The sequence below is a fragment of the Condylura cristata genome, unplaced genomic scaffold, assembly GCF_000260355.1.
Source record: "Condylura cristata isolate star-nosed mole 26May11 unplaced genomic scaffold, ConCri1.0 scaffold00013, whole genome shotgun sequence".
NCBI classification, from domain to species: Eukaryota; Metazoa; Chordata; class Mammalia; order Eulipotyphla; family Talpidae; genus Condylura; species Condylura cristata.
Window position 1 is genome coordinate 50,772,294 of NW_004567114.1, and position 26,842 is coordinate 50,799,135.

General features: G+C 35.1%; 1 protein-coding gene across 3 annotated transcripts in view; it reads left to right on the forward strand.

The window, feature by feature from the left end:
* HECTD1 (HECT domain containing E3 ubiquitin protein ligase 1) overlaps positions 1–26,842 on the forward strand; it is a 75,344-nt gene that overhangs the window by 7,233 nt on the left and 41,269 nt on the right. For all 3 annotated transcript variants that reach the window (XM_004681957.2, XM_012724462.1, XM_012724464.1), the window contains exons 3-12: positions 10,160–10,394; positions 13,347–13,574; positions 14,819–15,100; positions 15,193–15,463; positions 16,206–16,282; positions 16,369–16,467; positions 19,007–19,121; positions 19,961–20,135; positions 24,931–25,069; positions 25,254–25,424. In XM_004681957.2, the coding sequence (XP_004682014.1) occupies positions 10,160–10,394; positions 13,347–13,574; positions 14,819–15,100; positions 15,193–15,463; positions 16,206–16,282; positions 16,369–16,467; positions 19,007–19,121; positions 19,961–20,135; positions 24,931–25,069; positions 25,254–25,424 (1,792 nt within the window). The remainder of the gene's footprint in view (positions 1–10,159; positions 10,395–13,346; positions 13,575–14,818; positions 15,101–15,192; positions 15,464–16,205; positions 16,283–16,368; positions 16,468–19,006; positions 19,122–19,960; positions 20,136–24,930; positions 25,070–25,253; positions 25,425–26,842) is intronic.

A 26,842-nucleotide genomic window follows, 5' to 3' on the forward strand; every position in this document is an offset into this window, starting at 1 on the left:
GAGGTCTGCTACGCCATCTGGATCACCTCTAGGGCAGGCAGGGATTGAATTCAGGCTGAAGTGGCTTTAGCTTCTCAGTGCTGTGCTTTAACCCGCTGCGCCACAAGGGAGGGCCAGTGCTGTGTTTTAACCTGCTGCGCTACTAGGGAGGGCCACATATCTTAATCTGTTGATTTCATCAGAAAAGTCTTTAAATATTGGGAAACTGTCAAGCTCATGGTGGCAGATACAAATTTTCCAAAATTGTGATTTTTGCTTGAAGACTTCAATGTTAGCATTGGCAACAAATACTGTCAGTTTTTCTTTCCTTAAAATGAAAGACTGTTAATTTTTGAGAAAATATTTTTCAGGTATCTAAGTTGAAGTAACTAGTTTGAATTTCTTTCATGTAACTTTAGTGTTGCATGAGAAAAGTGCCTAGCTCTTCAGTAATTATGCAAGTACCTTTTACTGACACAACCATCATCATCCTTTGGTATGCATTAAGTGCTTTATGCTAGCATAAAATAGAATATTAAAGAGATATATATTCAGGGGTTTCGATTAGTAATAATAATACTTTTTTTTCTTCATCAAAGTTATTCTGTAGTGAAAATGGCTTTTTCCTATGTACCAGAACTTGGTAGTGAGGATTACAATTAGTAATAGCACAGTTTATGCACTGCTTTGATTCATATTAAAGCACTGGCAGTTTTATCCACTATTGCTTTTGCATCCTTGGTGCACATGTCAGCACAGGGAGGAAAGTGATTCAAGAATAAAAAGAATAATTGTGTTTTGAGTATTTGTGAGAGATCTAGAGGGTGAAGACTAAAGGTGTCCTTCAGAATTAGCCACATTATTAAGCTCTTAGAGCTGAGTGGCTTGGTTATGAGGAACAGATGGAAATGGAGTAGGAATGGGGATAGGAAAACTTTTTTTAGAAGTTATGTTGGAATATGAGTGTGGGGCTTTTTCTTTAAAAGGTCAAGCAATTGATTGGATCATGCATAGATTCTGAGAAACTGGGAGAGAATTGGCTTTGTGAATTATGTGAATTACCTGGGCATCTTGTTAAGATGCAAATTTTGATTCTGTAAGTCTGGAGTGCCTAGTACTGTACATTCCTAACAAATTCCCAGATAATGGTCTGAAATCTCATGTTGAGTGGCAAAGTTGTCTGACTCATTAACTGAGAGGTTGGATTTAGGCAATTTTTTTATTCCACAGGCAGAGTGGAAAGGTTAGATGTAGATGTTTATGGTTTAATGATAAAAGTTGAAAGGATTTCTGTGTGAGCGCATCTTTTTTCTCCTGAAATAGGTTTTATAAAACCACATTATCTAGGGTTGGGCATGGGGAAATGATTATGTTCATATAGTGCTTGTAGCTGAAAAACACTTATCCCTGCCTCTTAGCTAACTTTAGTACCCAGAGTTATAGTCTTTAAAATATCTCCACACTTACTGAGTCTTAAAATATTGATTTGATTTTACCACTCCTTTTTATGAATCTTGAGTTTTTTATAGTGTGTAAAATTTAAATGCCTTCAAAAAGGTCTCTTGATTCTCACATGTATATACTGCTTTTTTTAAAGATTTACTTATTTATGCACACAGAACTGGAGTACAGTCCAGAGGTGGGGAGGGAGCAGTGAGAGGATTTACCAGAGACAGAGTGGGAAGCAGAACAGGCAGATTGACGAAATACACTGCTGAGGGGAGCAGTGGGTGAGACAGGAGAGGTCTGCTGAGCCATGTGGATCATTCCCCTGGCCAGTTAGAATTCGTGCTGAGGCCTCTGTGGCTGTGGCTGTGGCCACAGTGCTGTACTTTAACTGTTGCACCACCAGGGAGGGCTCCTACTTCCGTTTTTTTCCATTGTTAGCATAGTGCATCACATGCAATTGCATATATCTAGGCCTCAAAACAAAATGAAGAAATTCTTTACTTTGTGACTGTTTTTACTCATGCTTAAAATTACTGTAGAAAATATTTTTGGAATCATGAAACTGGTTGGGGAGTATGCGGGAGGAAGAGGAATGTATTCTCTGCAGCAGAAACAGTGAGGCATCAGTACATAGTTTTCTTACTCCCTTTCATTAATATACCTGTCTTTTTTTCATATTACTTTTGTTTTCCATGATGAAGTGATAGGGAAGTAAGGTTACTCTCTTTGACCAGCTTTGCAAACGGATTCTTCCTTGGATAGAGAATGTTTGTTGTGTCAAATGCATGTAACCCTGAAAAGTTAAATAAATGAATTTCTGTAAATAGACAGCAACTGTGAATAGGCTTTTCAGTGAATAGTGGATAGGGGTGCTGGGAAATGAGAAACATTTTCTGAGTGCTCTGTTAACTTTGGATTGTAGGGGCCCATAATTAATGAGCTTCTGTGAACTTTCATTGCTTTTCAAAGTATATCACTTTAAAAATCTAAAAAGGTGAACATTTTTCTGTTTTTATAGCAATATGCATGTAGACTTTACAAACTTGTTGACTCTATCATTAGATCTGTGAGTTCTTCAGAGCCCAGACTGACTTACTTATCTTTATATGCTCTACCCTCCCAGACCTAGGATAGTATTTGGCATAAAAAAATGGACTCAGTGGATACTTGTTGAATTAATTGCAAATTTATGTGTTGGAATTTAAGTTACTGTAGTTTTTCCTTTGAGAGGGAAGACATTTTTTCAGCAGCTTGGTGGGTAGTTATTTTAAATTAAGCCTTTTAGAGTCAAGGTTGAGAGCAAGAGCAATAATGGAATAAAAATCTGGCCCTCCCTGATGGTGAATGATTAGGACGTAGCACTGCAGGCTAGCAGCAGGCACTTCAGTGCGAGTTCGATCCCTGGCCCTGATGGATGGAGGTGATTCACATGGCGAGGCAGACCTCTCCTGTCTCACCTGCTGCTCTTCCCAGCAGTGTACCTGGTTGAACTGCTTGTTCTGCTCCCCATTCTCACTCTGATGAATCGTCTCACTGCCCCTGCACCTCTGGCTTGTACCCCAGTTCTACATGCATAAATAAATAAATCTTTTAAAAAAAAATCTTCTGTTAAAATTTTGTTTTAGCTGTGTTTATAAAGTACAAATTTTGAATTTTGACAAGTGCATAGACTAGTATAACCACCATGACAGTTGAAATTCATAATAGCTCCATTCCCCCAAACTGTCCCTAGAACTGCCCCTCTGAAATGGAACTTAGCACTAATGCCTGGCAACCAGTGGTTTGTTCTCTGAAGCAAAATTTTCGTTTTTCCAGAATGTCATAGAAATGGAATCATATTTACAAATAGCCTTTTTAGTCTGGCATCTTTCGTGTAGTATATTGCATTTGACAGTCACTTCTATTACTGTGAATAACAGTTCCTTTTAATTGCTGACTACTATTTCATATTATGCATATATCACAGATGGTTTATCCATTTACCTCTTGAAGATAATTTAGGTTTTTCTAAATTTGGGTGATCATGACTAAAGTTGTTACAGACATTAGCTATACAAATTGTAATGTGTTTTTCACCTGAAATTATTAGAGCTAAATCTGACCAGTAGAAGTTGACAAACTGATTTCAAAATTCACATGAAATGCAAAGAACCTAGACTAGCCAAAACAACTTTGATAGGCAAATTGGAGGACAAAAGCTACTCTGTTTTAATTCTTATTATTTAGTTACAGTAATTTAAAATTCTGTGGTATTGGATTAAATATGAATTGACCAATGACAGAATAAAGTTTAAAAAATGACATACATGGACAGGTTATTTCAGTAAAGGTATAAAGGCAGTTCACAGGAAATTGGGTACTTCTTTTTTGAAGATACTGAATCAAGTGGATATCCATATGCCAAACAAAAATTAACTTTGATCTATATCTCACATATACAAAGTAAACTAAAAATAAACCACAGACTTCAATGTAAAACCTAAACCTATGTTTAAAGCCTAGAAGAAAATCTCTCTAAACTTAGGTTAGACAAATATTTTTAAAATAAACACCAAAAGCACAATCCTTAAGAGAGTAAATTGAAATGTTTGAACTTATATTCAGGTTGGTTTTCATGATGTTTTAATTTACAGTTTTTATTTTCAGAGCTGTTTTTTGGAGCTACAGTTTTTAGGTGTAATGTTTCAAAAAAAAAGATTTATTTATTTATGCATTTAAGAACTGGGGTACAGGCCAGGGGCATGGGGGTTGAGAGGTTTCACCAGAGACAGAGTGGGGAGCAAACATGCAGATGTACTGAAATACACTGCTGAGGGGAACAACGAAGTCAGTCAGGAGATGTCTGCCACACCAAGTCACTTAGCTACCTGGCTTCAATGGATGTTGATAGCTTCCTAGTTCTGAGACTTAACCCCATATGCCACCATGGAGGCCCCTATTTGTCTTTTGAAAACCATTTCCAGAATGTTCAGATTTACCTGGTGGAGTATATAGTAGCTGATTCAGACAGCTCTGATAATTTTGGTATCTGTGTTGTCTCAGGCTTACTTCTGTTGATATTTTTTTTTTCTGACTTGGTCAAATTAAATTATACTAATTTGTGTTCCCAAGTTATTCCTAGACATTTGGACTATTATATTGTTAGACTCTGGGCTTTTTCAGCAGGGACCCTCTGGTGGCACAATGGGTTGGAGCACATCACTATGAGGCTAGCCACAGCAACTTCAGCACAGGTTTGATCCCCCGCCAGGGAGGTGACCCAGACCTCTCCTGCCTCACCCACTCTTCCCCGCAGCAGTGTGCTTCATCTGTGCCTGTTCTGCTCCCCACTCTGTCTCTAGTGAATCACTCACCATCCCTGTACTTCTGGCCTGTTCCAGTTCTATATGCATAAATAAATAAGTCTTGAAAAAACAAACCCTCAACAGAATATTATTTGTTTTTTTGTTTTGGCATGTAGTCAACCTTATTAGATTTTGAATGCAAGTTCTCTCTTGCCCGCTGTTGTGAAGTGTCATAATCAGTGTCTTGTTGCCTTTGTTAAGGTGTTTGAGTCTGGGCATGTGTCATTCAGAGTTTAATCTGGTACTTGAGAATCATGAGTTATGTTACAATTCAGTTACCAAAATCTTTGTTATTCTTCAGCGCCATTCTCACATATACAGTTTGGAGGAGCATTCAAGACTTGTGTCTGGTAGGGATTCTTTTCTAGCTCTTTTCTTTTGGAGGTTTTCCCCCTATCTTTAAGCACTAAGAACCCTTTGGAATAGTTGAGGCTCTTTTGCTACCTTAGCTATAATATCCCTATCATCCATCCTCCATTCTTTGTGCCGTAAGTAACGTTTGTAAGATTGCCATTTATGGGTAAATAATGAGAAGGAAAACAATTACAGTATTCCTCTGCTGCTCTTGGACTAGAGTGGTTCTCTTAGTTCCCAATTCTTCAGCAACTTTAGATGTTCGTGCTACCTACACCACACTTATGTGCATCATGTAGGATCTAGTCTGGGGCTTACATGCTGTGACTGGCCTGGGGGCCAGAGTGGAAGGAAAACATCCCAGGAATATCCTCTGGCTCACGAGTTCTATTTCTTGGTTATTTCAAAGTTTTCGTTGTGTGTTCTTGTCACATACTTTAGTGCCTTTTCTTATCCAGGTGCCAATACCAGAAGAGAAGAGGGGAAAAACTCTTATGGGTTGTTATTTAGGGTTGTTTATTTAGGGTTGTTATTTAGGGTTCCCTATTTCACCTCTGTAGTCTACTACTCAGAGTCCTCAGTTTTTACATTATATCTAAAGTCTTTGGTCATTATCAGTGGGAGAAAGATATTGTTAGAAACTTACTAATACCAATTAACTAGCACCCAAATTTAATATATTCATTTTAGAAACTTGGAAAAATCAGAGAAGCTTAGAGAATGAAAATTCTAATGTATTCCATGATTGCATTATCTAGAAATAAGCCCTTTTAACATTTTATTCTAATTTCTTCTCTCATATTTTTATGATAAACACCATAATGGTATGATTTTTTTTCTTCTACTTTTAACATTTCTGCCAAACAATTTTTGCATCATAGCAAGATCTTAGAAGTAGCTTTACAAATTCTGCTAATATATGGATGTGTCATAGACTTAGTCATGTTCTTGTTAGTAAATATAGTGAGCATGTTTGTATATACATTTTTGGGGTAGTATTTTTAACTTGATAGATTTTTTTGAACTGCCGACTTAGAAAATTACATGTATGAGGAAATCAAAGTTTTCTTATTTGAAATAATATTTATTTACAGAAATATGTTTGTCAGTAATTACTTTCTCATATTTCATTTCAGCATTACTGCTGGTTTATAGCACTGTGTATGACTCTGGGGTAAAAGGTCACAGCTTTTCAGATGTACTTTACTACACCATACATACCACCAAGTTTTCTACTATAGTACTTTGTGCTTCCTCCAAATTTTGTGCTTCCACATTTCCCTGCCCCCCCTGCTAGCCTCAATTTTATAGTCAGATGTATAGGGTTGTTTTTTTGTTTATTTATTTACTTATGCATATAGAACTGGGGTACAGGCTGGAAGTGTAGGGGCAGTGAGAAGCTTCACCAGAGACAGAGTGGGGAGCAGAGTAGTCAGATCCACAAAGTACATTCATTGCTGAGGGGAGCAGCAGTGGAGACAGGAGAGGTCTGCTGCTCCATGTGGATCACCTCCAGAGGCAGGAAATCGAACTGGCTGCTAGCTTCAGCCAGCTTGCAGTGATGTCTCCTAACCTATTGTGCCTTCAGAGAGGGCCAGTTTTTTGTTTATTTTATCTGATAGATGAGTGAAATCATCTAGTATTTGTCTCTTTGCTTTGCTTTACTTTGCTTTGTAAGCATAATCCTCTCCAATTATATCCATGTTGTTGCAAATGGTAAGAGTTCATCATTTTTCAGACCTGATTGGCATTCCATACAGATCTTCTTAATCTGTTCATATGTCCTTGAGCACTTAGGTTGTTTCCATACTTGGCTATTATAAATAGTGCTGTAGAGAGGGCCCTCTCTGGTGGCACAGTGGGTTAAGGATGCAGCACTACAATCTGGCCACAGCCATGTCAGTCCCCAGCCCCAAGATGTGGCAGACTTCTGACTGCCCTGCTGCTCCTCTCAGCAGTGTGCTTTCCCAGTCTGCCCTGTTCTGCTCCCCAGCTGTCTCTGGTGAATCCTCTCACTGCCTCTGCACCTCAGGCTGTATCCCATTTTTGTATACATAAATAATAAAAATAAATCTTTAAAACAATTACAAAAAATAGTGCTGTAGAGATGATAAGAAAGCATATATCCCTTCCAATTAATGCTATTCTATTCTTCAGGTAGATATCTAGTAGTGAAATTGCTGGATCATATGGTAGATCTATTTTTAATATTTTGAGAAACTTCTCACTATTTTCCTTAGGGTCTGGACTAGTTTACATTCCCAGTAACAGTGTGCAAGGGTTTCTTTTTCTCCATATCCAACACATGTTTCTGATCTTTTTTGATATGGGCCATTCTTACCAATGTGAGATGGTGTATCATTGTGGTTTTGTTTGCATTTCCTGAAACATGTTGGTAAGTTTTTGTGTCTTGTAGGTTTGATTGTTTTAAATTTTAGAGTTGATTGTAGAAAATCTAGTTGAAGATAATGTTGTAAGTTACTGTTTCTTAAAGGAACAAATGGATGGTTAGTAAATTTTGATTTTTTAAAAAGGGAAATGGGAATAGTTTTCTATTTTAAGTGATGTTAATGTATGTCCAATATGTTAGTTTTATGTTTGATATTTACCTCACAACATGGTCAAAAGAAATAATCTTTGTTAGAAATACAGAAAGAAAATAAGGATTATTGAATTTATTTGGGAATTTATTTTTGTGTTTTGCTTAGACTTTCTATATCCTGAAGGTCTTTGTATGCTTGTGTATACAACTTTAGGTGGTTATAGTTTCTTAGGGGGGACTTGAATATTCTGTGTTTAATTTGAAAAGCTTGTTATTTCTGACATAGACGAATTTTATGAAGTTAACTTTAAAAATATTTGTCAATTTAGCAAAAATTCAAAGGTAATAACAATTGTATTTGGGCTAGGAGTAGAAATATAGGGAATGTGAAGAGATTCTGGTGGGATTAGGCATTGTTACAGTCTCCTTAAAAATCAGTTTGATAGCTGTCAAAGCTAAAAATGTGCACATATAAACACAGAATCTTTCCTTTATAAATAATGATACAAGTGTGAACAGATACTGGTTTTAGTAGTTAAATATTGGAAACCACTTAAATGGGTAATAATGTATGCCTATTAACTATATTGAAAATTATGTAGACATTAGAAAGACCAAGCCATTTTTGTTTGTATTAATATGGAAAGATAGTCATGAAATGTTGTATAAGAAAATAAGCAAGTTAAAGGAAATACTTGTATTGCTATCTTGTACATAAAAGGTTGATGACTAGGATCTGGAATAATTTGATGACTTGTTTTCTTACATGCCACAGATAATGCCTTGTAGTTTGGACCTCTCTTGGGTTTGTTACAATACCTGCATGTCACTGTAATGTGGCTGTGTGGGCTTCCTCATAGCATAGTGGTTATGTTCTAAGAGAAAGAATTACAGAAGAATCCAGAAGCTTCTATTAGCTTAGCTTTCGAAGGCGCAACTTAGTGACTTTTACCGTGATGATAAACTTACTAGTTTCAAGGGTTTGGATCATAGGCCCTCTCAAAGGTAGATATCAAAGTCCTATTATAAAAGATATAGGAAAACCCTAGAGATATTATGGGTCCAATTCAGGGTTTATTGTAACAAAGTGAATGACAGTAAAGCAAGTCAGGAATTTTTTGGTTTTCCAATGCATATAAAATTATTTTTGCTATACTGTAATCTGTTAAGTGTGCAATAGCTTGTTTTAAAGAAGTGTACATACATTCTTTAAATATGACACATGAACATGAAGTGACACATGCTCTTGGAAAAATGGTGCTAATGGATTTTCTCCATGCACAGTTGCCAGAAATCTTCTATACAAAATAACTAAATAAAATCTTAAAAAAAAAAAGAAACTGCTAAAGATATGCACATACTGATAATTAGAGAAAGATCATCCCACCAAAATGTTGAGAGTATTACCTTTTGTTTTATCTGTAGTCCTGTTACAGTGTAGAGAATGTATTTGATGTTACATAACTGAGATTTCTACTAAATGTAAATTAGGATCTTTCATACTTTCAAGTATTGATAAATAGAAAGGATACCTAACAAACTCTGTTTTTTTTTTTGCATGGAAGAACTAGGGTGTAGACCAGAAGTGCAGGTGGAAAGAGGATTCACCAGAGACAGACTGGGGAGCTGAACAGGCAGATCCGTTGAAATACACTGCTAAAGGGAGCAACAGGCAACACAGGAGTGGTCTGCTATGCCATGTGGGTTAACTGCCTGACTGGCAATGGAACTTAGACTGTATCCTTGGGCCTTCAAAGTGGTAGCACTGAGACTTACCCCCTAGGCCACCAGGGAGGCCCACAGTTGATAAAACTGTCTGATGCAGGTTTAAGTAACAGGTATTAGACTATTCATGGGAGGAAAGAGGAGCTAAAGTTAGTTTATTTTAATGCCAAGGTCATTAGGCAGGTATTTAATGTAAATAATGTTGTTTATTCTTAATAATAACTATATAAATTAAGTTTTATTTAGATAATAGTTTTGCTTTACAAATGAAGCAGAATCAGGACAGTCATAATATCTGTTCTTGTTTTGCCCTAGTCTCTTAAATTTCACTCAGCACTTGTTTGCATAAAACATGAATTGAGTAATATTCTTGGCCTTCAGGAACTCTTAATGTAAACAAGGAAATAAATTACACTATATAAGGAAAATACACTAAACAAGGTAGACACTTTTTATGAACTTTTAGTATGTGAATATATCTCTTAACTATTTGTAGAGATTAAGGTGGGTTTTATAGATAGTTGACATTTGAAGTCAGTATTGAATTATGGTTTCAAGTTAATACTGCTACTTAAAACTGTTTATAACTTTATGTTTTCAGCATTAATGAAATCAGCCTGTTGAGCATTGTTATGGATGCGAAGAAAATGTCAGAAATATTATGCAGAAATAGTAGGAAGTGATGTATTATAAATTATATTTATTTTGATATTTTGATGTTAAGAATTTAGTACTTTTAAGTGTAATATGATTTTTTTTACTACAGATGTCCTCCTCGAACTTTTTTACCAGCCCTCTGCAAAATTTTCCTTGATGAAAGTGCTCCAGACAATGTGTTAGAGGTGACAGCTCGTGCTATAACATACTACTTGGATGTATCTGCAGAATGTACCCGGAGGATTGTTGGGGTAGATGGAGCTATAAAAGCACTTTGTAATCGTTTGGTTGTAGTTGAACTAAACAACAGGACTAGCAGGGACTTAGCTGAACAATGTGTAAAGGTAAGTATTTATTGGCCTATTTGAAGATCATTTAGAGAATAAAAAAATATTTTTTTCTTAAAGATTTATGTATTTATACATACAGAACTGGGGTACACTGGCGCAGTGGTGGTGCGGTGTGTGTGAGAAGGTTCACCAGAGACAGAGTGTGGAGCAGAACAGGCAGATTGACTGAAACACACTGCTGAGGTGAGCAGCAGGCAGATCAGGAGAGGTCACCCCCCTGGCCGTGTATCAAACTCATGCTGCAGTAGCTTCATAGTGCTGTGTTTAATCCATTGCACTATCAGGGAGGGCCCCATAAATATATTTTTTTGCTTAAAAAAAAAAATTCCACTGTCAGTCTTATTTTATTGAGAATAGGTGAGAGCATTGGAAGTCATAGTCCATGTGGCATTAACAACTAACATCTCCAATGCCAGGCATACTAATCACTTTATATTAACTCATTTAATTTTCATGACATTTCCATATGAAATAGGCACTGTTAATATCATCTCACTTTTAACTATTTTGCTAAGCTCCCTTTAGAGTTAGCTGCTTTTTTTATTTCTAGTGGGATAATTTTAAACTTGATTTGACACTAAAAGCTTCAGTCCTCAGTCAGGAGTTAGAGTAGAACTATTCTGTGAACATATTTTTGATTGTACTATATTTTTGATTGTACTTTTACTGTTAATCTTTCTGATTCCTGCTGCGATATAGGTCAACAGTTTTTCAACTTTTGTTTCAAGATTCCTTTACAAGCCTTAGTTATTAAGGACCCCCTCTGCCTCTCCAAATAACTTTTGTTTATGCAGATTATATCTATTTATATTTGCCATATTAGATGTTAAAATTAAGTTATTTAGAATATTAACTTACCTAAAAATAATAAAATTTTAAATGCAAGCCCTCCCTGGTGGCACAATGGGTTAAAGCTCAGCACTACAAATCTGTTGTGTGCATAAATAAATAAATCTTTTAAAAAAAGTTAATGTATTATATTTTTAATTAAAAAAATTTCCTAAACAAACAGGAAATTAGTGAGAACATTAGCATTCTTAAGCATTTTGCAAGTCTCCTTAAAAATATTTGTCTAGTGCCCTCTCTGCTGGTGCAGCAGGTTAAAACACAGCAGTAAGAAGCTAAAGCCGCGTCAGCATGAGTTCATTCCTGCCAGCCCCGGGAGGTGACCACATGGTGTGGCAGACCTCTCCTGACCTGCCTGCTGTTCCCCTCAGCAGTGTACTTCTGCAATTGGTCTGTTCTGCTTCCCGCTCTGTGTGTGGTGAATCCTCTCACAGTCCCTGCACCTCTGGCCTGTACCCCAGTTCTGCATGCATAAATAAATAAATCTTTAAAAAAAAGTATTTGTCTAAATAGAGGTGACCACTAGATCTTCTTAATGTGTCTCTGAATTTGGTCTGTTGCTATATCATACTTCATGTAGCTTTTGTAAAATTTGTTATAATTCTGAGAGAAGAAAATGAAAGACAGTTACTTCTATAGTATCATTATGAAAAAACTTTTAACTCAAGGATCAGAAAATGTTTTTCCTACACTTTGAGACCTGCTATTGTAGGTGTTAACCATCTTGACTTTCTTCTTTTGTGTGTATAGTTTTATTTTTATATATACCTAACTTCAGAGGAAGAGTTTCCATTTTTTTGTTCAGAGCTTTTATCCTTTTATTCTTTTGATAACATCATTTTGTTTTCTTCCATGACTAAGACTTGACTTCTGTGCTTATTTACCAATCTGTATTTCCAGATATTTTCTTGTCTATTACACCTTACTCTCTTCATTGTCTTTGTCAGTGACTCTTACCTAATTCATTCTTAAGTGATAGAATTTGTAAGGATCTGCTTTTACCTTAAAAATAATCATTGCCTAGTCTCATCCATTACCTTCAATATAATTTTTATGTATTTGCTGCTGTTTCTTTATCTCTGCAATTGAACTGTCTTTTAAGACCTAGACTAGATATTCAAAGACTTGTTGGATCTTTCCAACTGGATATCTGAATATTTTATCTTTTGTTACAGAAGAATTGCTTGATAATTCTCCTTATCTCCTCCTAGTCACTCAAGACAGAAACCTATGCTTTATCCTTCTATATACCTCTTTTACTCCATTCATGTAATTAATGATTATTTTATAGCTCAGGACAGAAACTCAAGACAGAAACCTATACTTTATCCTTCTATATACCTCTTTTACTCCATTCATATAATTAATGATTTATTTTATAGCTACCTGAGCGTCCTTTTTTGAATATTAATGTTTGATTTTTGCATTTGCCTGTATCCCATTTTCAATAGTAATTAACTGGGAATTTGATTATGCTATATATGCTGCTCTGTTGAAAACATTTTTCTTGCTTACAGAACAATGTCTACATTTCTGGTATGCCTCTAAGATCTGTGGACCCTGTTAACTCTTTAGTTTTATATAATCACCTTAAACACAACATAATTTAGAAAATAAAAGTTGACTTTTAACATATTGGTGTTTATAGACTAACTGAGGATGATGAATAATACTAATAGCTAACATTTATTTCAAAATTTTTTAATAACTAGGACTTTTACAAACTTAAAAAATTGCTTGTAGCTCTTTAGTTTGTAATGCAGATTTAACTATCTAAACCTGCACGGTCCAATATGGTATCCATATATGACTGTTGAACACTTCAAATGTGTCTGCCCCAAATTAAAGTGAGATCTTGAAGACAATACATAAAAGAATGAAATACCAACAATTTTTATATTGATTACATATGAAAATGATAATGCCTTGGTTATATTAAGCTAAATAAAATATAATATTAAAATCAATTCTGTTTTGCTTTACTTTTAAAACTGACTACAGATAAAGTTGGAGAGTATTATGGTGGGTTTTTTTTTTTTTGACCCTAAAAAATGTAAATTGGACTTACTGTGTTCGTTTGTTGATTTTGTTTGGTTGTAGGTGTTAGAACTAATATGCACTCGTGAATCAGGAGCAGTCTTTGAGGCTGGTGGTTTGAACTGTGTGCTTACTTTCATTCGTGACAGTGGACACCTGGTTCATAAAGACACCTTGCACTCTGCCATGGCAGTGGTATCAAGACTCTGTGGCAAAATGGAACCTCAAGATTCTTCTTTAGAAATTTGTGTAGAGTCTCTCTCTAGTTTATTGAAACATGAAGATCATCAGGTAAAATAGAGTTGTAATTCTGTTTTCCTTTTCTTTTGTATTTCTATATGGTGATCTAATTTTGGCAGTGAAACTTTTTTTTAAAGATTTATTTTTGTTTATGTGTGCAAGAACTGGGGTGTGTGGGTTAAGAGGATTTACCAGAGACCAAGTGAGACAAAGGTGTGGGGGTTAAGAGGATTTACCAGAGACCAAGTGAGTTCTGTGATCGAACTCATGCCATAGTGGTTGGCAATAGCTTGATAGCCCTGAGACTTTAACCCCTGTGCCACCAGGGAGGTCCCCATAGTGAAACATTTTAAATTTGAAAGTATTAAGTATTTTTCCTTAAAATTTAAATACTTTAGAAATAAATACTTATAATATGTACTTCTAAAAGGCACACTTTTAAAAAATATATATAATAGTTTATTTTTACATCATTTTGGGCCTTTTCCTTCTCAGTTGTAACTCCCATGGGCTTCCCATCACCAAACCACTGGTGTGTAAAAGGCACACTTTTAATTGCTTCTTGACCTTTTGGCATAAATGGTATAAAATGGTATATACATTTTGGTATAAATAGTGCTCTTTCATTGTAATTTGTTGATTCTGTACAATCATGTGATTTAAAAAGATACTATAGTAAAAATCCAAAATACTTGTAATCTTATATGTAAACCTGTTGAATCAACATACTTTAGAAAAATAAAAGCTTTTTTTGTGGGCTCTGCCTGGTGGCAGCAGGTTAGGAGGCAGCACTACAAGCTGGCCGCAGCTGGCTCAGTGTGAGTTTGATCCCCGGTCCCAGGGGTGATCCACATGGATAAATCTTTAAAAAAAAGATAAAAAAATTAATAGAAAATAAAAACTTTTTTAAAAAGAAAATAAAAACTTTTAATATCTTCTTACTCTTCAAATATTCATTATTTTCAGTTGATAGTTCTAGATTATCTAGGCAAAGGTGTACATAATATTGTTTAATATTGCCCACCTATATTTTTTATATACATCTTCTAATTTTTGTTCAATTTATTATAGATGTCCTTTTTTATCCCCATTTTACAGATAAGGGAACTGAGATCTTGAATTATTAAATATCATCCCCAGGTAATTCAGTTATCAGAATGTAGAGCCAGGATTTAAATCTAGACAGATTGTATGTCTTATTTCTTTAGTATAGCAACCTGATAGTCTCATTCAAATAGCTACTTTACATCTTCATAGGTGAATTTTATCCATATTCATATCTTTTACATCATTAGGTTTCAGATGGAGCTCTACGCTGTTTTGCATCACTAGCTGACCGATTTACTCGTCGTGGTGTTGACCCAGCTCCATTAGCCAAGCATGGATTAACTGAGGAATTGTTATCTCGAATGGCTGCTGCTGGTGGTACTGTATCAGGGCCATCATCAGCCTGCAAACCAGGTCGTAGTACTACAGGAGCTCCTTCCACAGCTGCAGATTCCAAATTGAGTAACCAGGTGTCGACAATTGTAAGTCTGCTCTCAACACTTTGCAGAGGCTCTCCAGTGGTAACGCATGTAAGGATGTTTTTTGAATCTTTGATTTTCAGAAAATATTTTGTATCATGAAAATGTATTAAGTTCTCTCTTCTTTATACTTCCCACCCTAGGATCTCCTGAGGTCAGAGCTTCCAGATTCAATTGAAAGTGCATTGCAGGGTGATGAAAGATGTGTGCTTGATACCATGCGCTTGGTTGACCTTCTCTTGGTGCTATTATTTGAAGGGCGAAAAGCTTTGCCAAAGTCTAGTGCTGGATCTACAGGCAGAATCCCAGGACTCCGGAGATTGGACAGTTCTGGGGAGCGTTCACATCGGCAGCTTATAGACTGTATTCGAAGTAAAGATACTGATGCACTTATAGATGCAATTGACACAGGAGGTTGGAAAATACTTTTTTAAATATTTTAAAACACGAGATAAGGAATTATATAGGCAGTTTTTCATTTCTGAATTTCGGACAGTGTTTTTAACAGTTTTGCTAGATAACAGAATGTTGGCATCTTCACCCTAATACCTGTACCCCACCTCCCCACTCATGTCCATCTATATATGGAATTATCATTTTGATGCATGGTAAGACTTGGTCTTTGTGAATGAATGAGTGAAATTTACCTGCTTTATCCTGAAGAGGTTATCATGTCAATTCAAGGTGAATTACAGTTTGTGTGTACAGCTATTGTTTTTCAACATTGATGGAACTGACATGAGTGAATTACAGTAACATAGTATATTTTGTTAGACTGCTTTTTGTGGTGATAAGCAAACATAAATTGGTGAAAGTGATCAGATTCGGTTTTTTGTTATCTTTTTGACGGTAGCTATGGATTAATTCCCTTTTCACAGTTATATGGTATGAGGCAACTAATACCCTGTTGACTTGTACTCTATATTTAATCTTTTTCTCATGAATCCTTAGTGGTTTAAAATTTTTAGAATTCTTTTTATTAGGACTTTAGGTTTGTTGATTTTTTTTTTTACTACTATTCATAGTTGACCTAAATATGTAAAGTGATCCCTGTAGTTAGTTAATATTAATAACAATCTTTAAATCTTTCTAACTTTAGGAAAGTTCATATTATTTTGATGGCTTTAAAAAAATGTTTTTTTCTTTAAATTTCCAGCCTTTGAAGTAAATTTTATGGATGATGTGGGTCAGACTCTATTAAATTGGGCCTCTGCTTTTGGAACTCAGGAAATGGTAAGCTAATAATTAAAAGCTAATGTTTTAAATCAAAGATAGAAGTATTAATAAGGCAACTTTTATGATTCTTCATCATTTTACAGGTAGAATTTCTTTGTGAAAGAGGTGCTGATGTTAATAGGGGTCAAAGGTCATCATCATTACATTATGCTGCATGTTTTGGAAGACCTCAAGTAGCAAAGGTAAAATCCAGGTTTTTAAATTATTAATTTAATTTGCAACATTTCCATAGTTAAAAAATTAGAATAATATTAAAACATTTTCCATGGTAAGTCATGCTTCCATGTCATCTACATTCATTCAGTTCTCCTTGCTCTTATAGGTAAGCATTTTTAATTGTTTTTTTCATTTATCTTTTCAGTGTTCCTTAATACAGATAAAAGCAAAAATACATGTATGTGTTTATTCCTTCTTTTTCCTTACACAAAATGTGACATATACATGGCCTATACTTTAATTTTATATATTTGAAAAACTCTCCCTATTAGTATTGGGAGAATTTTTAGGCTTTTGTATAATTAACATTTTGGATGTCCTACAAGTTAATAAAACTAATCACCTATTAAATACTTGGCTATTTCTGATTTCTTTTATCAGTGAATGACTTTGTACATACTGCTTTTTTTTATGTTTATAAAAGCGAATGTTCTGTTTGTGGAAGTATCATAGTATCTTTGACTTTCAGCTTGGCAAAGAACTTTGGAGAGTTTCTTTTAAGGTAGGGGAAATTAAGGCCTAGAGAGAGCAAATGGAAAGGATTGACGTGAACGTATGATCTAGGTCTCTAGAATTTTTATAATATGAAGTAATTTGAAATGGTTCAGTGTTAATTTGCTATGAAGTCAGATTTGATTCAAGTTTCAGCTTATTAAGAAAAGTCTTGGTGGCCTTGAGCAGATTTCTTAGATTTGACTTACAGTTTTATCAATAAGTATTTATACATTTCTAACATGGTAATTATGATAATTAGAAATTCTCAGCTTATTAATAACTTGTTGACCTTTGGCCCATTTCTTAAGTTTGACTTGAGATTTTATCAATAAACTATGTATACATTTCTAGAATGATTACTGCAATAGTAAAATACTTGCAAAGCTTTTATTTTTTATTTAAAAAAAATTTATCTTCTTACATTGTTTTTCATTTTTGTATTGTATTTCATTTCTTCCCTCAGGTATAGTCCTTGTAAATCTCTCACTACCACATTATCCATGAACCATAGTCCATGTGCTTTTCCCTCCCCTTTGTGGCTGCTCTCCTTCCCTCTCCCCTGGTCTGTGCCACAGTTCTATAGTTTACCTGCAAGTTTTGTTCTTTTTCCTGACCCTTTGTTCAGTTTCACCATATTCCGCCTATGAGTGAAACCATACATGTTTTTCTTTTTCCTTCTAACTTATTTCACTGAGCATGATCCCTTCTAACTCCATCCATATTGCTGCAAGTGACATGACTTACCTTTTTAGTTTGTGAAACAGTATTACCTTGTGTGTATGTGTATGTATGTATATCTACACCACATCTTTTTTTTTTTTTTTTAAGATTTATTTATTTATGCATAGAGAACTAGGGACAGGCTAGAGGTGCAGGGTTGATGAGAGAATTCACCAGAGACAGAGTGGGAAGCATAACAGGCAGATTGAAGAAGTACACTGCTGAGGGGAATAGCAGGCTGGTCAAGAGAGGTCTGCCACGCCATGTGGTTTACTTCTCAGGCCGGGGATTGAACTTGTGTTGAAGTGGCTGCGGGGAACTTCACAGTGCTGTGTTTTAACAAACCATTGCACCACCAGGGAGGGCTCACAATTCGGAGTTTTTAACCCATGCTGCATAGTTTGTTAATGTATAGCTAGCTATATGTATTTACATATTTGTCAGATATATCTACTGTGTTACAGCTTTATCCTTATCTGATATGTATGTATAAAATATATAGTTTTTACATTGTAACATGAAACTTAAAAAACTGCAGCTCTAAAGCTTATAGGAAAAACTGTGGCATACGTTCTTTTTTTCTAAAGAGCATACATTCTGAGGGGGGAGAGTATGGTGTTGATTAAATTTTGGTCAACAGTGTGAATTAGAATTTAGAACAGTATTTAAAGCCAGTGTAGAAGTTGATTTAACTTGGTGATTGGCTAGAAATGACATTTACCACATTATAAGCTGAATACTAGTAGCTCTCTTAAAGAATTTGGAAAGAATTTGATAGAGATGACAGTCAGGTATAAACATAATTTGAGTTAATAAATACACCTCACTGAAATTAATCTAAATTCTTCAAAATATAGATAGATTATTTGTGCTAAAATAAAGACTTGGATTGGTACCCACTTGATTGAATACAGGGTCTCAAGTGAGATTTTTAAACTTTATGGTGATAAGAAAGTGAGGTGCATTCAGTAGAAACTCTACTTTCAATTTTGATCTTGTCCTTTTCCCTGGCCTAATGAAATGTGACTTACCATACTCTTATAGTGCTACGCAGTGGCAGTGAGCTGCATGCAGCTTCCAGCCATGTGGCTATAGGGTAAACATCAGTATTCTATAGTGTACTGCGTTGGCAATAGTTTTGACTAATAGTTTCAAATTAGGATGGCATTATTAGGATGTGACCCCATCTAATTGAGGACGAGCTGTAATTCTGTAAACCTTTTGTTTGCAGAGTTGGATATTGAAGAAATGAGGTATTAATTGTTATATCCAAATTTAATGCTTTTCTAGACTCTGTTACGACATGGTGCAAACCCAGATTTGAGAGATGAGGATGGGAAAACTCCATTAGATAAAGCTCGGGAAAGGGGTCACAGTGAAGTAGTAGCTATTCTTCAGTCTCCAGGTAAGTGGTAAAGTGTTTTCTTTTTAAGTTGTCTGCTATTACTTTCTATCTTCTCTTCTTTAGAATTAGCTTTTTGTAGATACAGTAATGTTAAATAAGCACTTCCAAATAATTAAATAATGTATATTCTTACTTTTGATAAGCCTTTAACAGTGTACTGCTTTGTGTTGTTTGAGACTGTGACTGTAGGATTCCAAAATGACCAAGTCAAAAGTTTAGGCATATGGGAATGTCATGAAGAATAGTGTGTATTGTATATTTGGAGTACTTTGAACAAGTCCAAATATACAATACACACTATTCTTCAGAGTTACATGAATATAGAATTTCTTTGAAATGACTTTTGGAGTATCCCAAAATATTCCTTTAATTTGTATTTCACCTCATTGGAGACACTAAGGTTCTTTTGGATAACCACTTTTATAAATTATATCCTAATTTTAATTTAATTTTATTTATTTACTTATGCATACAGGAGTTGGGGTGTAGGCCAGAGGTACAGAGGAGAGGGGTGAGAGGATTCACCAGAGATAAAGTGGGGAGAGAACAAGCAGATCTACTGAAATATACTGCTGAGGGGGGAGCAGTGGGTGAGACAGGAAAGGTCTGCTGTGCTATGTGGGTTAGCTCCATGGCCAGAGATGGCATTCATGCTGCATTGGATGGTGATAGCTTTATAGTGCTGAGACTTAATCTCTTGCACTACCAGAGAGTTCCACATCCTAATTTTATTTTAATTACTATTAGTTAGAAATAAATATAGTTTGAACATGTAGTGCTTTTTTCCTTGTTAGAAAAATGCTGGAAGCAATTATTTATTGAACAATATTTATTTGCAGGTGACTGGATGTGTCCAGTTAATAAAGGAGATGATAAGAAGAAGAAAGATACAAACAAAGATGAAGAAGAATGTAATGAGCCAAAAGGAGATCCAGAAATGGCACCTATATACTTGAAAAGATTATTGCCAGTATTTGCACAAACATTTCAGCAAACTATGCTGCCTTCAATAAGGTAGTTATCCATTCTATTTGTACTTAATGGTTAATGTATGCCAGATCTCTCCCTTCTTCAGAATTAATTGAGAATTTAATTTTGAAAGGGTATGGTAAAAATAAGTATTAGAGTTAAGTCTTTTTTCTGACGATCTGTGTTAAGAAAATGATATAGAAATGATATAGAAATCGTTAAGAGTGGATTCCTAACACAGTTTTTATAGTTCTCTGAATATCAATGCTAGAGAAATTTTGATACATACAGCAGACTTTTTTTAACTTTATGATGGCCTTTTTCATAGAGTCATGCTAGACAGTTTTTGGAGGAATTACTCAATGACACTTTACTCTCTCTTGACTGTATCCTTGCTAGTTAGGAAGACATATCAGTAGTAAGAAAGAGTGATAAGTGATATAACAGACACATAATCAGGTTCTCTAGAAGTTTAGATGACTTTAACAGCTAATTGGACTAGGCAAATTGGAGCTTTTATGTAGAATTGAGATATAATTTAGGTTTAAAGATACCTGGGAGTTTTAAAAATAGGTTTGGAAGGATCAGTTAACAACAGTATGTGCAAAAGCATGGAAATGAGTCAGTTCATGAGCAAGTCCTGGAGATTCTTCCTGTAGTACTTCCATTGTCTGTCATTTCTGTCCATCTTTGGCAAATACTCTGATTCAGAGTATTGCTGGTTATTCTTGGTAAGCTTAGATTGACAGCTTTATGAGCCTCTTAACTCATCTTTTTTCTTTCTTGCCCCTCTACAGTGTATTCTTATATACAGGTTAATTGTTTTTTTTTTTTTAAATCATAATGCATCACACCTTTTCTGGTGAACTCCAGTATCTCCCAACTGGCTTTAACTGAAACTTAACTCCTTACCTCTCAAGCTCGCAAGGTTTTATCTAAGTCCAACCCAGTTGTTTGACTTACTTTAGTTTCTCTGTTTAGTAACTCCTAGCCCATGACACATATTTTCTTAGCCTGCTTCTAACCTTTGTAATATTCCATATATATCGTTACATTTTGGCTTTTGCACATATTTTCCCTTGTTTATGTTTTTGGAATGGTTGGTAGTTTCCTGCCATTCATGTCTCAGTTCAAATGTTACAGTCATAGACGTTTGTCCAGTCAATTTAAATTTATCCCTAGGAAACCTTTCACACCAATTACTATGTTCTACCATCTTCATAGTGTTTACAGTATCTAAAATTTGGCCTTTTTTTTTTGACTTTTTGTTCTACTCTCTCTTCTCTAAAATAAACCCTATGAGAGCTGACCTTACATACTGTTGAATTTCTTCAAAGAGAAGGAACAGTATAAATGGGGCTTGATATTCAGAGGCTTATGTCATCCATGATAATAAATTGGACTTTACCCCACAGTTAAAGAAGGATCATTAAAGACTTGCTGGGAAATTTGAAATAGTCAATTTGTGATTTATAAAGTTCAATTTAGCAACCTGGTGGCCAAAGGAGCAGTGTATGAATGAAAATACCCCTTAAGGATTTTTGCATTATGAACTTAAACCAGTTGCTGGAGACTGATTTGGTAGAAAAAATTCAAAAGGTTGGGAAATGTTTGCATAGATTGGTCATCAATTAGATGTGAAAGATGAAAGAAATGAATAGGTGAAGAATTCTAATTTTTTGGATGAGTGGGGATTTGATTATTTTCTGTCTTTACAACATGTAGTTTTGTAGTCCTCTTAATTATCAACTTTATAATTTGACATTTTGTGGAAAAAGTCTGTTTTAAATAGGAGAAAAGTGACAGAGAAAGAATTCATTGAGAACAGTTAAGAACTTGGCTTTAATTCTTCCTCAAATAGCTCCAGAAGTATAGGTGTTAGTGAGCTATTTAAAACACACACACACAGATTTGCATCATTTTAAGGAATGAGCAAGTTCAATTTTGAACGAGTTGCCTTGATCTGAAAATTTAAGTGTGTAAGCTGTCATGCCAATGAAAGAGTTAAGATGTATTTGTGTTAGAATTGCTCCTTGATAAGCCCATCAGAAAATGACAAAGTATGCCACCTTATAGCAGAGTTATCTTATGGATGGTTGTTTTCTATCCTGTAAAACATTTGAAGGATAACTTACCACAGTTTTAATTTTGAACTTTCGATGCCAAATTCTTGCCCAGGCAGTAATTAATAAATAGGGCCCTCCTTAGAGGCTTAGCGGGTTGGAGCACTGTGCTGTGAAGCTAAGCCAAGCCTCGGCCACTTAAGTGCGAGTTTGATCCCCACCCGGGAGGTGATCCCCATGGCACAGCAGACCTCCTGCCTAGCCTGCTGCTCCCCTCAGTAGTGTAATTTGTCATTCTGCCTGTTCTGCTTCCCACTGTTTCTGGTGAATCCCCTCAATGCCCCTGCACCTCTGACCTGTACCCTATTTCTGTATGCATAAATAAAATCTTTAAAAATAAATAAATAAATACAAATTAACAAACACATTTCATTGTCGTGAGGAAGATAGCATGATATGTTAGACTCTGAGATATAGCTCAAAGTGTATCCAAAGTGTTAATACAGCTTATATAGGTGGCATGTGTAAGACACTTAACAGTTTGATCTCATTACAAACAGATCAATGAACTGCATTGCTAAGGGGAGCAGCAGGTGGGTCAGGAGAGGTCTTCCGTGCCATGTGGATCACCTCCGGGGTGGGGATCAAACTCACACTGAAGCGGCTGCACTAACTTGCAGTGCTGCATCCTAACCCGTTGCGCCACCAGGGAGGGCCACAAAAAAATGTGACAAAAAAGAGTCACTTTTTGATTGAGAGAAAAGTAGGATTTGTTGGAAAGGGAGGGATTGTACTTGGTTGAGAATATTAATTGAAAGATTAATTAATTGATAGATTATGTAGTTCTAAAGAAGATAACTATAAGACTTATAGAACCTGACATAAATTTCATCTGGAGGAATAAATAGTTGAGGTTAATAAAGGAAAATCTGAATATTGTAGACTTTCAGCAATTAAATGTTTATGATAACTCATACAAAAAGTTTGTATTAGTAAATCAATGGGGGTGGACTCCCTGGTTGCCCAAGGGGTTAAAATGCAGCATTATAAACTATCTGCAGCCACTGCAACATGAGTTTGATCCCTGGCCAGGGAGGTGACCCATATGCCGCAGCAGCAGACCCCTTCTGTCTCACCCGCTACTCTTCTCAGTTTCAGTCTAGCTACCTGTTATGCTCCCCACTCTGTCTCTAGTGAATCCTCTCACCCCCTCTGGCCTATACCCCAGTTCTTGTGTTCATAAATAAAATCTTTTAAAATGAATAAATAAATAGAGTTAGAATGACACCCAAATAAAACCTATTAAATATATGAATGAAATGTAATGAAGGTTTCCTACTTACTTGAGAGAGAGAAAACTATGTTATGAAGGTTAGGTATGTTGTGTTGAGGTGAGTTTGAATTTAGGCTCTGTTACTTATTAAATTGTGGTCTTATGAGGCTTACCCTTTGCCTCAGTTTTTCCATTTGTTAAGGTGAGCTAATAAAACCTACTTCATAAGATTTGCTGTGTATATTAAGTGAAGCATAGTGTTTTTATATTCCTTGTAATTTTTTTTGTATTTGTATTAATACTTTTATAATTTTTAGCTTTAAAATAATAGATAAAGGTTCCTGCCTCATAATGGCTCAGCATGTCATAGCAATAGATAGACCATATAAATACCCTTAGGCTGTTTTACTTGAACTAAATTATGGTATACCACTATCATGCAAAAATATCAGTTTTTACAACCAAATATTGATATAAATAATAACTCTTAGCAAATATAAACAGCTATTTACAGAGCTGGGAAAGCACTACTTGTTAGGACTCTTAGGACAGTTTTCTCCCCATCTGCCTCCTAGTTTCCATAATGTACTTGAATTTGAAAAATTTTAGAATATTTTAGTTTTTTGAACTTCAGTTAGAGTTATAAAATATATAAAGTAGACATGGTTGCTGTAGAACTACAGCTATATCAGAAGCCTTTCAAATCATAGGATTATAAAGATCTTACTTTTGTTTAGATAATTAGAACTAATATGGGTTTTAAGTTTGAGAAAGAAAAGTTTAATGCCTAATTTAAATTCTCTAGGAACTACTAGATGTTAGAACATTGTATTTTGGGGAGTGGGAAATTTTAGGTTATTGACAGTTTTTACCATATGTTATCTTAGTAATTGAATTACTTTGTACTTTAGTTTTTAAAATTATCATGTCAGGCCCTCCCTGGTAGTATAAGGGATTAAAGTGCAGCACTATGAAATTATCCACAGTCACTGCAGCAAGAGTTTGATGCCCGGCCAGGGAGGTGACCCACATGGCACAGCAGACCTCTCCTGTCTTGGCCTACTTCTCCCCTCAACAGTGTATTCCAGTCTATCTGCCTATTCTGCTCTCCACTCTGTATCTGGTGAATCCTCTCACCCCCTACCTCTGCCCTACACCTCAGCTCTTATATGCATAAGTAAATAAAATCTTTAAAAAAAACTTTCATGTCATATATTAATAGTCATGCTGATTTAATATAAGTTAAAATTGTACATTAAATAAAATTTTGAAGTCAGTTTTAATGAACTTAATATTGTAATAATACAATATTAAATGAATTATATTAGAAACAAATTTGTGCTAGTTTTGTCATAATTTTTTGTATTATTTGGTTTTTAGCAGAACATAGAACGTCTTGACATTTGTTTGCATTTTCATTCATTTATAATCACATTTTGTTTCATTGTAGATTCTTTATCAGGGCTTCCTAAAATTCTTTTTTTTTTTTTTTAAACTTTTCAAGGAAAGCAAGCCTTGCGCTGATTCGAAAAATGATTCATTTTTGCTCTGAAGCACTGTTAAAAGAAGTATGTGATTCTGATGTTGGTCATAATTTGCCTACAGTACTAGTAGAAATCACTGCAACTGTCCTTGATCAAGAGGTCTGGTTTTTTATCTTTTTTTTTAAACTCCTCTGGTTTTAATACTCCTTAGATAGTGATCAATTAAAAAAAATGTAATGTGTGTTAATTTCAGTAGATCCTTTTGCTTTTGCAAAAATGCTAAATTTGTCTACTTTAGGCAACTAAACCTATTTTTAACTTAATTTTCCTTTTTTCTTCCTAGGATGATGATGATGGCCATTTGTTGGCTTTGCAGATTATAAGGGATTTAGTTGATAAAGGTGGTGATATTTTTTTGGATCAGCTAGCCAGACTTGGTGTAATTAGCAAAGTGTCAACTTTGGCAGGTCCTTCCTCTGATGATGAAAATGAAGAAGAATCCAAACCTGAAAAAGTGAGTGGTCTTAATTGCAGTGGTATCAGGAATAATTTTTCTTTTGAAAAGAAAGAAAAAACCCAGTTCCAAGATGGGTTTTAACAAAATAATGATAATATGAAGTAGTTGTATACTTTTTTTTTTAATTTCGCCAGTTTTCTTGCAGTGCATATTATTGATAAAATAATATGCTTACAGGAAAGTACAAATAAAGAATATGATCATATACCCTTTTCAGATTTACTGATTACTGACATCCCATTTGTTTTGTCATTTGCAGATACTTGTATATGTGTGCATAATATTTTGAGGATGTTACTTGAGAAAGCTGCACAGAATTCCTTTTCCCACTTAGAAACTTCACTAAATAACCAATAATTTCTCTTGCATAATTGTATTATAATTACTAAACCCAGGAAATTTAAAGTTTCTATAAAACTGTATCTTATTCTGAGACCATATTCATGTCACCATGGCCAGTGATAAAAGAGTTAGGAAGACAGCAGGGAGGATCAAGCCTGTTCCATCTGGACATTAAGACATTACATCTTGTTTTGTTTTGACATCTTCAGTCCTATGTGCTTTCAGAAAACCAATCTTTCTGTAAAGAAAGAAAAAAAAATCAGACTTTAAAATCTGTTGTGGATTTATTTATCCTCAGATTAAGGTTGTGCTTGCATTAAATCTACATTTTGTTTTGAAAAAAATTTTTTTAATTACCAAAATATAATTAATTACCAGATTTCTGAAAATAGGGTATCCTCAGAATATTTCTAAGCCTTCCCTTTTCTTTCATAGCCATAGAATTTTTTTTTTAAAGATTCATTTACTTATGCTTACAGAACTGGTGTACAGGCTAGAGATGTGGATGAGAGGATTCACTGGAGACAGAGTAGGGAGCAGAACAGGCCAACTAAGTACATTACTGAGGGGAGCAGTGGGCGGCTCAGGAGAGGTCTGCCATGCCATGTGGGTCAGTTCCCTGGCCGGGGATCGAACTCATGATGTAGTGGCTTTGGAGAGCTTCCTAATGCGGTCCTTTAACTCGTGCCATCAGGGAGAGCCCAGCCATGGCATTTTTGACAAGGACAGACCAGTTCATTTGACAGTGTCCTCATTATGCATTTGTGCCATATTCCTGATTTGATTACTGATCAGATGTAGGTTTTATGTTTTTAGCAGGAAAATTAATATAGAGGTGATTTGTCCTTCTCAGTGTATAATGTACCTTCTTAGAGGCATATAATATTTGTCTCTTGCTGATGATGTTAATTTTAACTTGAATCACTTGGTTATGTTTTTTTCTGCCAGGTTTTTATTTTATAAATTTGCTCTTTGTCTTTCTGTAATTCATAATATGTGGGGAGGTAATTTGAAACTATATAAAATACTGTTCCTTAGTAAACTTATCCACTACTTTCAATGTGCATTGATAA